Source organism: Thermothelomyces thermophilus, chromosome 5 (genome assembly GCF_000226095.1).
Source record: "Thermothelomyces thermophilus ATCC 42464 chromosome 5, complete sequence".
In the NCBI taxonomy this organism is placed as follows: Eukaryota; Fungi; Ascomycota; class Sordariomycetes; order Sordariales; family Chaetomiaceae; genus Thermothelomyces; species Thermothelomyces thermophilus.
In genome coordinates, this window is record NC_016476.1 from 2,399,087 (window position 1) to 2,413,303 (window position 14,217).

The 14,217-nt window shown below is 55.9% G+C and overlaps 4 protein-coding genes across 4 annotated transcripts; all 4 read left to right on the forward strand.

Annotated features, from left to right (window-relative positions):
- The first annotated feature begins 653 nt into the window (after positions 1 to 653).
- MYCTH_2308663 (uncharacterized protein) lies at positions 654 to 3,470 on the forward strand. The gene is made up of 2 exons (XM_003665144.1): positions 654 to 2,172; positions 2,223 to 3,470. Exons 1-2 carry the CDS (start codon positions 720 to 722, stop codon positions 3,335 to 3,337), a joined length of 2,568 nt encoding a protein of 855 aa, XP_003665192.1. The 5' UTR covers positions 654 to 719; the 3' UTR covers positions 3,338 to 3,470.
- Positions 3,471 to 6,282: 2,812 nt separating this feature from the next.
- On the forward strand, positions 6,283 to 6,597 carry MYCTH_2308664 (uncharacterized protein). The gene is made up of 2 exons (XM_003665145.1): positions 6,283 to 6,387; positions 6,440 to 6,597. The coding sequence occupies exons 1-2, from the start codon at positions 6,304 to 6,306 to the stop codon at positions 6,587 to 6,589; spliced, it is 234 nt and encodes a 77-aa protein (XP_003665193.1). The 5' UTR covers positions 6,283 to 6,303; the 3' UTR covers positions 6,590 to 6,597.
- Positions 6,598 to 7,927: 1,330 nt separating this feature from the next.
- On the forward strand, positions 7,928 to 9,833 carry MYCTH_2308665 (uncharacterized protein). Its single transcript, XM_003665146.1, has one exon. The coding sequence runs from the start codon at positions 7,942 to 7,944 to the stop codon at positions 9,511 to 9,513; it is 1,572 nt and encodes a 523-aa protein (XP_003665194.1). The 5' UTR covers positions 7,928 to 7,941; the 3' UTR covers positions 9,514 to 9,833.
- A 628-nt stretch (positions 9,834 to 10,461) lies between these two features.
- Positions 10,462 to 13,959, forward strand: MYCTH_2308666 (uncharacterized protein). The gene is made up of 3 exons (XM_003665147.1): positions 10,462 to 10,614; positions 10,786 to 12,986; positions 13,062 to 13,959. Exons 1-3 carry the CDS (start codon positions 10,496 to 10,498, stop codon positions 13,805 to 13,807), a joined length of 3,066 nt encoding a protein of 1,021 aa, XP_003665195.1. The 5' UTR covers positions 10,462 to 10,495; the 3' UTR covers positions 13,808 to 13,959.
- Positions 13,960 to 14,217: the final 258 nt, after the last annotated feature.

Consider the following 14,217-nt stretch of genomic DNA (forward strand, 5'->3'; position numbering starts at 1 on the left):
GCACCGATCAAGATCAAGCAGAGTATTCCGTTGATTCGGCCCATCATGATCCAGGTGACGTCCCATCTCCTGGTGGTGCCACCGACGATGTGGGTGACTACGATCCCGAGTCAGTCACAGCTGAACCGGCTCCTGCTGCGGCGCCTCAGGTGTCTGCGAGCCCCTCAGCATCTACCGCGCCCCCCCAGCGTGCCGCTAAGCAAAAGCCGCGGACGGCAGGAGGCTTCCTAGTGGGAGACTCTGATTCTGAAGATGATAATGAGGCACCGGTTCCTGCATCGAGTGGTCATGTCCCCGACGCCGCATCACAGTCTTCTGTCCCACATGCTTCTCTTCAGCAGCATCCCATTGCTGCCAAACAGGCTACTGCCGCCTCGTCCACTGCAGATCCTGCCCCTCAGGTGAATGCTCCTCCTACCAATCAGCAGGAGAATGGAAACACCAGCGCTACAATCTCGGCCGCGGCTGGTCCAGCCACTGTTGACAAGATCGCCCAACTGGAGGAACGGGTCCGAGACGACCCCCGGGGTGCCATGGATGCCTGGCTCGCGCTGATCGCCGAATACCGGTCCAAGAACGACATTGAAAAGTCGAGACTGATCTATGACCGCTTCCTTGCGGTCTTCCCCCAAGCCGTAAGTCGATGCGCCCAATGTTGAGGACGTTGCAATTAGCTGATGTCGTTGAAACAGGCCGATATCTGGGCGGAATATCTCACAATGGAGCTCGACATGAATTACTTTCCAGAGGCCGAGCTTATCTTCAATAGGTCGCTCATGTCAACACCAAATGTTAATCTGTGGACCAAGTATCTGGACTACATCCGTCGGAGAAACGACCTCAATGATAGCACCGGCAATGCTCGCCAGACTGTCTCCCGCGCCTATGAATTCGTGATTGACAACATTGGCCTGGACAAGGATTCTGGCAAGATATGGGCCGAGTACATCCAGTTTCTCAAATTTGGACCCGGCACAGTCGGGGGAAGCCAGTGGCAAGACCAGCAGAAGATGGACCAGCTGCGCAAGGCGTACCAGCGGGCGATTTGTGTGCCGATTAGCAACGTCAATACCCTGTGGAAGGAATACGACCAGTTCGAGATGGGGCTCAACAAGCTGACCGGCCGCAAGTACTTGGCCGAGAAGTCGGCATCGTACATGTCCGCCAAGAGCGCGTACACGGCCCTCGAGAACATCACTCGGGGCCTGCAACGCACTACTCTCCCCCGCCTCCCGCCCGCTCCTGGCTTTGACGGCGATCAGGAGTACATGGAGCAGGTCGAGATCTGGAAGAAGTGGATCGCTTGGGAGAAGTCGGACCCTCTCGATCTCAAGGACGACAAGGAGCAACCGGGTCTCTACCAAAAGCGCATTCTCTATGTCTATAACCAGGCTCTCATGGCTCTCCGGTTCTGGCCCGAGATGTGGGTTGATGCCGCTCAATGGTGCTTCGACAATAACATCACGTCCAAGGACGGGAGCCCCACCGGACTCGACTTCCTCACCAGGGGTATTGAGGCAAACCCCGAAAGTGTTCTGCTCGCTCTGAAGCATGCCGACTACATCGAGTCTACCTATCCAATCGAGGAGACCGACGAGTCAAAGATTGCTCGCGGCAAGGCCGTTCGCGCTCCCTACGACAAAGTCTTGGACACGCTCTATGGCATCATCAAGCGCCTCAAGGAACGCGAGGCCGCGGAAATTGCCCGCATCGAAGAGGCTGCCAAGTCGGCTGGCGAAAACACCACCAACAACAAGTCTGACGACGATGACGAGGATGAGGATGACGCCGGATCCTCGGACAAGGCCCCGAAGAATAGCAAGGTAAGCGACCAACTTCGAGCTATCAAGCAGGGGTTCGCTGCGCAGACTCAGCTGCTCTCACGGACCATCTCCTTTGTCTGGATCGCCTTGATTCGCGCGATGCGCCGTATCCAGGGCAAGGGAAAGCCCAACACGGAGCTCGGCGGCATGCGGCAGGCTTTCCAAGATGCGCGCCATCGTGGCCGTCTTACCAGCGACGTATATGCTGCAGTTGCCCAACTGGAGTGGACCATCTACAAGGACCCGGCGGGAGGCAAAATCTTTGACCGAGGTGCCAAACTGTTTCCCGAAGATGAGAATTTCGCATTGGAGAACATCAAGTACCTCCATTCCCGTGATGACACCACCAGTAAGCAACCCACTTATGTGCTGCACTTGATCCATTCCTGACTTGCGTAGATGCTCGCGTGCTGTTCGAAACTGTCGTCAACCGCCTGACCCAGAAGCCTGAGCTTGTGCATAAGGCTAAACCTCTCTATGCCTACTTTCACAAGTATGAATCGCAGTTCGGAGAGCTGTCTCAGATCGCGAAGTTGGAGAAGCGCATGGCAGAGCTCTTCCCCGAGGACCCGAAGCTGGCTCACTTCAGTGCGCGGTATTCGACCGACAAGTTCGACCCGATCGCCGCTAGGATCATTGTGTCGCCCATGACGCAACTCAGGCCCAAACAGTTGATACCTTCGATCGAGAAAGGCGCCTCCGCTCAGGACTCCCCTCGTCCACCGCCTCTCGCGTCGCGCGCGAGTCCCGCGTCTCACACATTACCTGCGACAAATTCCCCAAAGCGACCTTTGCCCGCTGACGATTTCGAAGAGCCCCCACGCAAGATTCAGCGCAACGATTTCAGCGAGTTCCAGCGCGGCGCGTCGCCGCTTAAAGGTGCTGCCGGCCGCCGCCTGGACCAGCAGCGCCGTCTGCAGGGCCAAGGCGCTGCCTCATATGCCGCTGCGCCAGCTCCGATTGCTCGGGACATCACCTTCCTCCTGAGCCAGATCCCTCGGGCGGACCTCTACGACTTTCAACGCTTCAACCCTGCAAAGATGACCAACCTCCTGCGAGACACTCCGGTCCCCGAGTATACGGCTTGGAAGAGCATGCGTCAATCGTCGGAGCATACCGGTCAGTATGGTGGCTACCAGAGCCGCGACTCGCCTGCTCCCGTCGGTCGACCTCATAGCCCCTACGTCGGAGGAGACGGAGGCCGCGGGCGCATGCCGCCCGCGTCCGCCGTCCCCTACAGACAGGGCTCTAACCGACCCGGGTCTAGCGGTTCATACGAACCACCACCAGCTGTATACGCTCCAGGCCACCCTCCCCTTCCCCCTCAGGCAGGGTATGCGCCTCCGCCACCCGTTCAATACGATGGTGCAGCCGGGGCTGCTTGGCCGCCTTACCCGCCTCCGCCTGCCGCGCAACAGGGTTATGGTGGTCCTCCGCCGCCTCACTTGTACGGCCAAGCTCCGCCGCCCCCAGCTCAGGGAGGTTATCCGCGGTATCCGCCTCATCCTTACTAGGAGTATCCGCCGCATCCATAGCCGGCCAGGATGCAGTGTCTTCGTCCATACGAAGTTCATGGAGACGGCCTGCGTCTGGGGTGGGACCGTTATACCTTTTGTTGGATTCAGGCTGACGCAAAAAAGAGGGAGGGGGGATCTTGCATCTCCGAGTTCAGCCGGGCTGGGCTGTTTGTCCTGCGGCTATCGTCACTGCTGCCCCTTGTAACCACGAATGAAGGGGGGCCAGTGGAGATAGTACCTTTAATCATGTATATAACAGGGGTCATCGGCTATCTGTTGGCCCTCTTACTGGTAGTTTGGTGCATCCGGCGCTGAGTATGATGGTCTTCGGGGTAACTACTCTGCTGGTTTCCACTTTCCGAGCACGGGAAAGCGCCCATTGGTAAAGGAATGATTCAACTATCATGATTCGAAATAGCTGCTGATGGGACAGCAATACAACAAACGAATGGTTTCGCATGCGTCTTCCCGGGAACAGTCTCCATAGGCATTCGTTGGTCTCTCGGTCTTGATGCCGTTTGTCTCTGGTCATGGAATACATGCAGCGCAGGATTTCGGGCAACCACAGGTCAACCGGCAGGAGATGTTGACATAGATTATAGCATTGATCGTCACCCTGAAGGGAAAACAGCAGATGGCTTTTGAAAGGATTGGAGTTCGTGGCCCGTGATACAATATTATCTACATTCCCTGCACTATCGTGCTAGAATCCGTGATGGACTGACCGAGCACAGATGTAAATTATTATACAGTACGTCGATGCCCACAAACAGGCTTATATTGCGCAGGTGCACGTAGACGGATACACGAATACCCCTAGGTAAGGACGTGTAGTATATCGTAAAGAACAGGCCTGGCAAGGCCAAATGTTGAGTCCAGATAATGTGGAGATGAGTAGGTATCCATCCCTCTCTGTTTGCTCCTCCCTGGTTCTTTTGAGCACGTCCCGGGAAGACGTCTCAAAGTGTGCACAATTGGCATCGTCGGGCACTTGGCAGTGCTTCTGGTAATCACGCACAGGTAGGTGTAATAGTATGCCAAGTAAGACACTGTTTAGTTGTAGGGAAGTGAGTTGAGCTGAGATCAGCCTTGCCTGGGCACGATAGAGGCAATTTGTTGTTACCATGTCTTTTCTGATCCGAGTTAGACCCTGGCAGCCCAGCCAACTGAGAAGGCATCGCTCTGACTTCCTAGGCTCGTAAACTTCATGTTGTGTATCATCACCGTGAAGATATCGGTTTATTCGTGATTCTTTACCCTGACACGAGTGGTTCTCTACGTTCAGTGCCTATTGAACAGCCCGCCAGTGACCGGGCTTCCAGCCATTTTCCACGGCTATGAGTGCTTTGCTGGGGTACTTATCGAAAGTTCTCCCCTCCCCCCTCTTCTTCTTCTCTTGTCTTCTTCCAACTCGTCAATCTTGCAGCCCGAACCACCTACAGGTATCTCGAGCCTAGCTGCTTTCCTCTTCACTTGCGCAACCGTCAACAACTCCTCGACCTTATCACAGTCGTAAAGTAAGCACTCGAGTTCCATGGTTTTGCCCGCTTGCCGTTTCGACTTCTACCCTCTCCACTGCAACGAGAAATCGCGAGTCACTGCCGGCGGTGGTTTCTCGGGGGCTGTTCTTTCTTCCTTCCACTGCCTTCCTTCCTGATTATCGTTCAAGAGATCATCAAAGCGAAGCAAATACGAATATTCCTTCCTCAATCTCATTCAGACCGCAAACCCTGGCACGGTCATGCCCAGAACTCTGGCTTGACAAACAATCGCCTCAGTTTTACCAGTACTACACCCACTACACCCACGGGACCCCCGGGGTCTTCGGAAGCCGTTCTCTGCCTGCACTATCCAAAGTTAGCTCCTGCATTCTTCATTTCAGAGAAGGTGACCCTCTAAGTCTAGCACCAAGTACGATTCTTCCCCACTTGTTCTACCTTGTTCCTCTCCTCCCTCTCTTTTTTCCTTCTTCCAGATCCAGAACTTCGCCCGCTTCCTTCAGATCTCTCTTGATCAAACCTCATGCACCCTGGGCAACCCAAGTACTCTTATCCTCTCACACCGCTCTTACTGACGAAAAGAAGAGCCTCTAATCTGTTTTCGTAGCCGCAGAGCTTCTCGTCTGGTAGGTGACCTCTTTTTGTTCCTTATGGTGCCCCGACCTGCTAAAGAAATTCTAACCATTGACTCACAGTTCGTCAATACGAAACCGAGAGCAGACCTCGATTGGTATGTCACGATTTCCCTCTATCATCTATAATTTTCAGCCCACGCTCCAGTCGATGCCAGTTTCCCGATTTGAGTCATACTCCATCGCTCGAGGTACTTATTCTGAGCAACTGGTCCGCTTATGCTCTCATATCCTAAACAACCTTCGTACAGGCTTGGTCGATCACTTTCTCTCCGACTTGAATTACCTCGAAGCAACACTCAACTTCAGAAGCTGTGCTAACTGGAACAATCCAGTCCTCTGCAAGGATATACCCATCTCTTCCACGAGCAAATCGGTAAGTCCGGACCCCGTTGCCTTCTTTCTGTCGTTCCTTCCTCTCTTCACCTGTGTCGGCGCTTCCTAGAGTTGCCTGCCCACTTGCGCAAGCACCACCACTTTCATGGCCTTTCGTATTTATTCCTAGCTTCACACTACATCCCCTTCTTCCGCCTGCAAACCAACGGAAGTTTTCCATCTTTCCCTTCGCCACTCTCAAACTCCCCCCCCCCCCCAAAAAAAAACTCCCAACAGCGACCTTACCCTTCTTCGTTCCAGATCATCTACGACTAGAGTAAGTTGCCGTCTAGAGTCCTCGTTATCTTCCTGTCATCGTTAGCCCCTTTTCTCTTCCAGCTTGGTCGATCGTGAGAAGCCACGTTCATTTGCCTCATCCCCGGGAACCAAACAGTCGCAATCAGCCAGCTCATCAACCTTATCTAGCAGTCATTTTCGGCCCTGGCTAGCTGCCACAATGGCTAGCAACAAGCAGCGCCATGTTCTGGCGATTCCCGAGGGGATCAACAAGCGATGTGATCTGCCGCCCGAGGCGTACTTGGTAAGTTTCTTGTTTCAATAGTCCAGTCACTCGATGCTTATCTAGTCTTTAGAATCCCGACAAGGTCAACACTCCTTTTGCTGCCCGTCGTGGTTATAACACCTCCGGTCAGAACATCAACGTTTGCGCGAATCAGTTCCGCATCCAGAACGTCACTGGTAGAGACGTTTACCAGTACGACGTATGTATCTCGGAAAGGTGAACCAAACATCACAAGAAATGCACCGCTAACAGTTAGCTAGGTTGCCATCGTTCCGGAGCCCAAGGCTGCCATCGTGTACAAAAAGACCTGGAACACGAAGGCAGTTCAGGGCAAGCTGGCTCAGACCAAATCCCCCTGGCTTTACGACAATCGAAAGCTTGCTTGGTGAGTTGCCTAGACTTGCAGGATCTTGAATTTGTCGAGCGAAATGGCCAACATGTATCCACAGGTCAACGAGCAATATCCCGGGCTTCAAGTTGGAAGTTGACCTTGGCCTGGATGAAGGCCGACCCGGCCGCAGAAACAACATCGTCACCCTCGAGGTCAAACAGACATGCAAGGTCCGCTTGGAAGCTCTGAAGGGTTATTTGGAGAAGAAAATCGGCTGGGACAACACGGTTCTGGAGTGCATGAGTAAGTGGCAGACTTCCTCGTATTTTCTCCTTTACATTTCTGACATTTTAGGCTTTCTTGATCATGTTCTCCGTCAAGGCCCCTCGGAGCGCATGCACTTAATCAAGCGCACGCTCGTCAACGAATACTCAGAGACCAAGCGCCTCAATTCAGTAAATGAGGCCATTAAGGGCATCTATTCTGCGATCCGCTTGAACGACGTATGTGTTTTCGTCCTTAGACTTATCTTGGCCACGCTAACCACGCTATAGTCCTTGAGTTCTGGCGGCATTGGGCTCGGAATCAACGTCGACGTCGCCAATCAGACCTTTTGGGTTGGCCAGAAGTTCGAGATGCTGGCACGTAACTTTCTGAGTTGCATGGACCGGAAGTGGGAGAACCGTGAGTCCCCCAGAGCATGCTTTGAAGTTGTGATCTTTATCCATGGCCAAGGAGCTCACATCCACCAGTCGATTATGAGGGTCTGCGAAAGGCACTTATGCCAGTGAAGATTCCCGGGAAGAATGGTGACGCTCCGACCTGGGGCATGTCCGAGGCTTTCAAAGCGCTCCGTCGTTTGGCAAACATCCGCTTCGTGGTAAACCATCGCGGCTCATCCGATCCGCCCAAGCAGTACAAGGTCAAGGGCATCTTATTCAACCCCAAGTATGGCGAGTTCGGTGCCAATGCAAAAGCTGTAACTTTCGACAAGAAGATGCCGGACGGCTCCGTGAGGACCTATAGCGTCGCGGACTTCTTCATGCGACAGTACAAGACAAAGATTCAGCATTGGTACTTGCCTCTTGTTGAGTCGACAAATGCCGGACTCTTCCCCATGGAGGTTTGCGAGGTCCATCGCTTCAACCCTTATCCATTCAAATTGGACCCCAACCAGGTAGGCCCGATACAGCCAGTGTTGGCCAGAACTTGAAGCTCACAAGATACTGCAGACATCAGAGATGATCAAATTCGCGGTGCAGCGGCCCCCGCAGCGCCAGGCGCAGATCATGAAAATGGTGCAGAATCTGGAATGGGACAAGGATCGATATCTCTCCCACTTCGGCATCAAGATCAATCCGACCATGACCAAGATTCCCGCAAAACTCCTTCCCAATCCGGTCATTCAATATGGCAACAAGCCTGTCGACCCTAAGATGACAGGTCGCTGGGACCTTCGCGGCATAAGGTTTGCTGTTCCCAACCCACAGCCGCTTGTCTCCTGGGCATTGGTCATCATCGACAACTGTGTCGACAAGCCGTGTGCCGAAAATTTTGCCAAAACTTTCAGGAACGTCTACGCCAGCCATGGAGGTAGGATTGCGAACGATCCGATCATCCTGGCGCCCCCCAGGGGTACACCGCTCGAGGGCGTTGTTGGGGCTGCCTACGAGAAGTGCGGCACCAACTTCAAGGCTGATCCCCAACTCATGTTCTACATTTTGAGAGACAAAGCGGCAATCATATATGACCGACTCAAGGCGGCGAACGACTGCCAAGTGGCATGCCTGTCACAGATGGTACAGGCTCAGCACGTCCGAAAGGCGGCCCCCCAGTACTGTTCGAACGTCTGCATGAAGGTGAACGCAAAGCTGGGCGGACAGACCTCTAGGCTCGCCGTCAAAGCCAATCAGAAACCCTTGATCAACATTCCGACCATGATGATTGGTGTGGATATCTCTCACGGCAGCACGGCCGCTGGGAATGTCTCTACGGCCGCCATGTGCGTGTCGATGGATCGAGACATCGCAATCTATGATGCTGCTGTGCAGACCAACGGCCGGGGTGTCGAGATCCTGCAGCCCCACAACATGCACTCGATGCTCGGCCCGCTGGTTACCAAATGGCGGAAGAAGTTCAACACGGCTCCGCAGCACGTCTTTTACCTACGTGACGGCGTCTCAGAGGGACAGTTTGCCCACGTCATGGAATTTGAGATTGAGGAGCTGAAGAAGGTTTTCAAGGAGTCCATTGGCGTCATTCCCAAGGTTACCGTCATTATCGCGACCAAGCGCCACCATATTCGCTTCTTTCCGGAGCGGGGCGACAAGAACGGCAACTGCTTGCCTGGTACGCTTGTGGAGCGGGAAGTCACTCACCCGTTTCATTACGACTTCTACCTGTGCTCCCATGTGGCCATCCAGGGAACCGCCCGCCCGGTGCACTACAACGTGATTCACGACGAGTGCGGCTTGAAGCCTGATGACCTGCAGCGCATCTTGTACCATCAGTGCTACCAGTATTGCCGCTCCACCACGCCGGTCTCTATACATCCTGCGGTCTACTACGCACACTTGGCTGGGACTCGGGCTCGCCATCATGAGAACAAGTCGGCCAATGCTGAGCCGATGGTGGTGGATAGCAGGCATTTGGTATTGACCCGCCCAGGCCCAATGTCAAAGAGCGATAGCAGGACGGTTACCTCGCGCTCCGAGGATGATGTGGTTCCTCCCCCACTTCTGAAGGTTGGATGCGGCTCGAAAGCCCGTCCTTCTGCCATCAGGACTTTTGAAAACACCATGTGGTGGGTCTGAGGAGCCCCTACGGAGTCTATGCAGCAAGGGTTGGCGTGCTCATGCGAAGGATTTGAGGGATTGAGGAGGACGACTGATGATAACACGGTCTCTTGGCAGGCTGCGGATGGATGTTGTTTTGTTCTGCAGTGATGTATTCTAAGCTTGGCGGTGCCAGTTTCGAGGGCCCGAAGGCAGCGTGGCAATGCCCAGCGCCATCCTGAGGGCCCGAAGATGCTAAGCACATGAGTCCAGAGCGCAAAACAGATAGCAAACCCTCGTTGATTTACCATGACTCGTTCTCCCAATAGCACAAATCTAAGCTGCCATGTGAATCTGGATGTTCCGAGACGCAAAAGAGGCTCGGGATTCGGGAACTGAGAGCGAAACTGGAGCTGGCCAAAGGTGTCTGGGCTGGGGCAGCGAATGGATTCATATACGTCCTGTATGTATGTGCATACGCCTCGGCGGCCACGCGAGCAGTTTCTTTGTCAGTTTCTGACGCTATTTTGCCGTCTCGCAGTTGCCTCGTCGACTCAGCAGAATCACTCTGTAAACACGCTGCATATTGTCGACTGTAGACGGGCACATCGGCAAGGAAATTGGGGACCGAAGTATTCAGTACAGCTAAACACATCGCCTAAGCTCAATCAAAACAAACTAGGTGCCATCGTGGCTGGACGAGATTTGGAATGCGTATAACTTTAAGAGCTTATTTGACTTCAACAGACTCTTCACTTCACAAATTGGAAGATGCTGACATGCCCCTGATGAGATGCGCTGCCGAGCAACGGGCGCATCGGAGCGCACGGACAGCTCGCCGAGCCGGGATTCGGCACCCGGGGGGTGCTTGGTAGCGCGGGGCGGCAGGGATGCCCAGCCGTTTCACCCCACATGTCAGCAAACCTCACTGTGTACGGATTACTGTCGAAGCTCCCTTTTCGGTCGTTATCTTCTGACCAACCTGCCAACATCGCATTTTGGACAAAAAGAAGAAGAAAAAATGGCGGGCTTCTTGCGGGCTAAGCAAGCGGGTGTTCAGAAGGATCTTTCTGCAGGAATTGCCCCGGGGGCGTTCAAGCCTGATGAACAGGCTCGATATGGCATCTCTTCCCAGATCAGGTACGTTTTTGGAGACCCTTGTTATGATTTGATCGCGGGGCCCATGTCGTCATGCTTCCAACCTGAGATGCGACGACCACGACAACAACAGCGAGAATGGATAATCACCGCCAACTCTCACTCCCAACATCACCACTGGCTGACTTTTTATTTTTTATTTTATTGAAAAAGCTGCCTGACCTACGACCCGACGCAATCCCTCTTGGCCGTCGGCACGACAGCGTCCAAATATGGCCCCGCCCAAATCTACGTCTTTGGCGGCCGCCGCGTCGCACGCACCATCACCCTCAATCAGACCTCCGGTCTCTCGGCGCTGGCATCATCAATAGGGACCTCTGGCGCCGCCGCCCTCCAGCCGCCGCTCTCCGTCCGCTACCTCGCCTTCGTGGCCAACCGCCTGGTCAGCCTCGACAGCCACAACGAGCTGGCCGTGTGGGACCCGGATACCGGCCAGAAGGTGTGCAGGACAACGTACGGGCGCGCGTCGTGCGTGACGACGGATCCGGGCCTGGATTGGGCCTTTGTCGGGTCCGAGAACGGCGGGGACGTGTGGGCCTTTGACCTGGACCGCGGGACGCCCGCCGCCGGGTGGAGGCTGGGCAATCTCTGGAACTCGCCCGAGCGGCCCGGTGCGCGGACGGGCAGGCCTGTCTCCGCCTTCGCGGTCGGGGTGGTCAGCCTGCAGCTGCACCCGAGGGATATCGGCAAGCTGTTGATCGGGTATACCACCGGGGCGGTGATTTACTCGTTCAAGCAGAACGTGGCCACCAAGTTCTTCGAGTATGTCGTCCCCGCGCGCGCCAGGGGCGGGAACGGGATAGGCACGGAGAAGGAGAGGAGGCCGAGGCTGGTGCAGGCTGTTTGGCACCCTTCGGGAACGTTCGTGCTCACGGCGCACGAGGACGGGAGCCTGGTGTTCTGGGACCCCAAGGACGGGAGGCTGGTTGCTGCGCGGTCGATCTACCACACGAGAGTCAACGAACCGGGGGTCAATGTAGAGAAGAAGCCGACGCCGCTGGTGCCGTTTGGCAAGATTACGTGGTGCTGCAAGCAGAACCCGGACGACACGGCGCTCCTGATCGCGGGCGGGCAGGCGGTGGATGAGGAGGAGAAGGGCCTGACCTTCCTGGAGCTCGGGCCGACCCCGATCTATGCGACGTCGTCGTGGGAGGCGCTGGCGAACCATTTTGAAGGGAAGAGGCGCCTGACGCTGCCGATACCACCCGGGGCTGCCGTGGCGAGCTATTGCTTAGTGCCGCGATCATCGCCCTTCTTTGACGGCGCACAAGACCCGATTGCCATCTTCACCATGCTCACCTCGGGTGAGATCATCACCTTGACTTTCCCGTCGGGGTACCCCATCAGCCCGACCAACATGCTGCACCCGAGCATGTTGTTTGTGCATCCGTTCGTGCAGAAGATCGCGGTCAGCACGGTGCCGAGGCAGAAGTGGCTGGCGCTCGTCGAGACGCGCAATCAGGGAGGACCGTTCCTGCTGGGAGGTGCCCCCGCACCAAAGAGGAGACGGGTTGGTTGGGACTACCGCAACATCATCCAGGTCGCCCACGCCGACAGTACGATACGGATATGGGACGTTGGCCACGACGACGACATCGAGAACCAGGCTCAGCTGCAGGTGGACGTCGCTCGGGCGCTCGGACGCTTCGAGGATGTCAGCGTCACCGCCCTTTCCATGGCCGACGCCACCGGGGAGTTTGCGGCCGGCACAAGGACGGGAGAGGTGGTCATTTACCGGTGGGGCGGCAACAGGTATTATGGAAGAGACGCGACCAAGCCGCTCGATCCTAACCCCGGCGGTCTGACGGACATCTCGTCGCGCGCGGAGCCGTCGCTGAAGGAGGGCCTGCAGCCATTCGTCCTCTACGAGATGATGCAGGGCCCGGTCAGCGTGGTCACCGTCTCGGACGTGGGGTTCGTTGCCGCGGGCTCGGAAGGCGGCTTCTTCAGCCTCATCGACTTGCGCGGACCGCGCGTCATCTTCCAGGGCTCGCTGACCCAGTTCATCAAGGAGGACAAGCGGTCCTCATTCCTCAAGGGACATTCCTCCAGAGCATCTGCGACGCTGGAGTTTCCGACGGTCATCGAATTCGGTGTGTTGACTCTGGAAGGTGACGGTTATTCGAGCATTGCCTGCTTTGTAGGGACGAACCTGGGCCACGTGGTGACCTTCAAGATCCTCCCGTCGGGACAGACGTACACAGCGCAGTGTGCTGGCGTGACAAAGTGCGGCGGCGACAAGGTCGTGGGGATCAACCCGCTGAACGTGGATACCGCGCAACCAGCCAGCGCGACGGGGCTCGCAGTAGCCGGTCTGAGGGAAGGGAGGCAAGTGAATGGTGTCTTGGTAGCCGGTAAGTCTGACTGGTTCGGTCACTCTCCGCGCTTCTTGAAACGGTTCCGACTGACGAGAAAAAAAAAACACACAGTGACACAAACCGAGATCCGCGTCTTCAAGCCAGCGACCGCCAAGGGCGCCTCCAAGTCTTTCGACGATCAGCTCTGCGACGCTGCGCGCGTGACTGAGATCCCGCATGTTGGCGTCGCTCTCGTAGCAGTCTTCAGCGACCGCACGGCGCGCGCCTACACCCTGCCAGGCCTCAAGGAGATCGGCCGTGCCACGCTGTCCATGCTCGACCCGAGCCGCACCATCTCGGCGGTCATCTCGCGCACCGGCGAGGTCTTTGGTTGGACCGGCCCGTCCGAGATTGCCATCCTGTCAGTCTGGGGTACGGGGCAACCGCTGCCGCCGTCCCGGGATACGCTCATCAATCCGGAGCTCGTCCTGCCTCCACGCCCGACAATCAGCAACCTCCAGTGGATCTCGGGCACGCAATACGTCAGCCCGACGGATCTCGACTTGTTGATCGGCGGGGACGACCGGCCGCCGAGCAAGCGGATGATGGCTGCGGCGGCGGCCGAGCGGGGGATGGCGGGCGGCGCCGACAGTGCCGGCACCGGCGCTGGGGGCGCCAGGGCCGGGGCGAGTCAGGAAGGCTGGGGGGAGTATCTGAGTCGGCAGCTGAACGAGCGTGCCGAGAAGCTGACCATTGTGGATGACGCCGTGAATCGGCTGCAAGAGTCCAGTCAAGGATGGGCCGAGGGGGTGAACAACTTTGTCAAGAAGCAGAAGAGGGATCTATTGATTGGCGGGGTGAAGAAATCATTGTTCTGAGGCTCAAAAAAAAATGCGCGCGGGCTTGGTCCGAGCAGTATAATTAATGAAAGGGATAGTTTTGATTTGCTTCTCTGGAGGACTGGTTTCCTTCCTGGACGGAGTGTATATCGAAGTCTTCCTTTGTCGAGACTCCCTCTCTCACAGCTCGGGTTAGTTGTTTGCAGAGGCATTCTCAACTTGAAGACTTATTCCGGGCAGCTTTATACATGGTTTTGAAGCCAAGCGGCCATCGCTGTCCGGTAATCAAGTACAGGATGTACTTGGTTTCCAAGCCTGGGAGTGGTGGAACAGAAGAATGCGGGAATGATCGTCCCCGAAATCAAACACTATGGATGAATCACTGCAACTATCCCAATTCGCGAAGCACATGCTCGTTTCACGGCCGGCAGACCGGGTTAACGGCACAT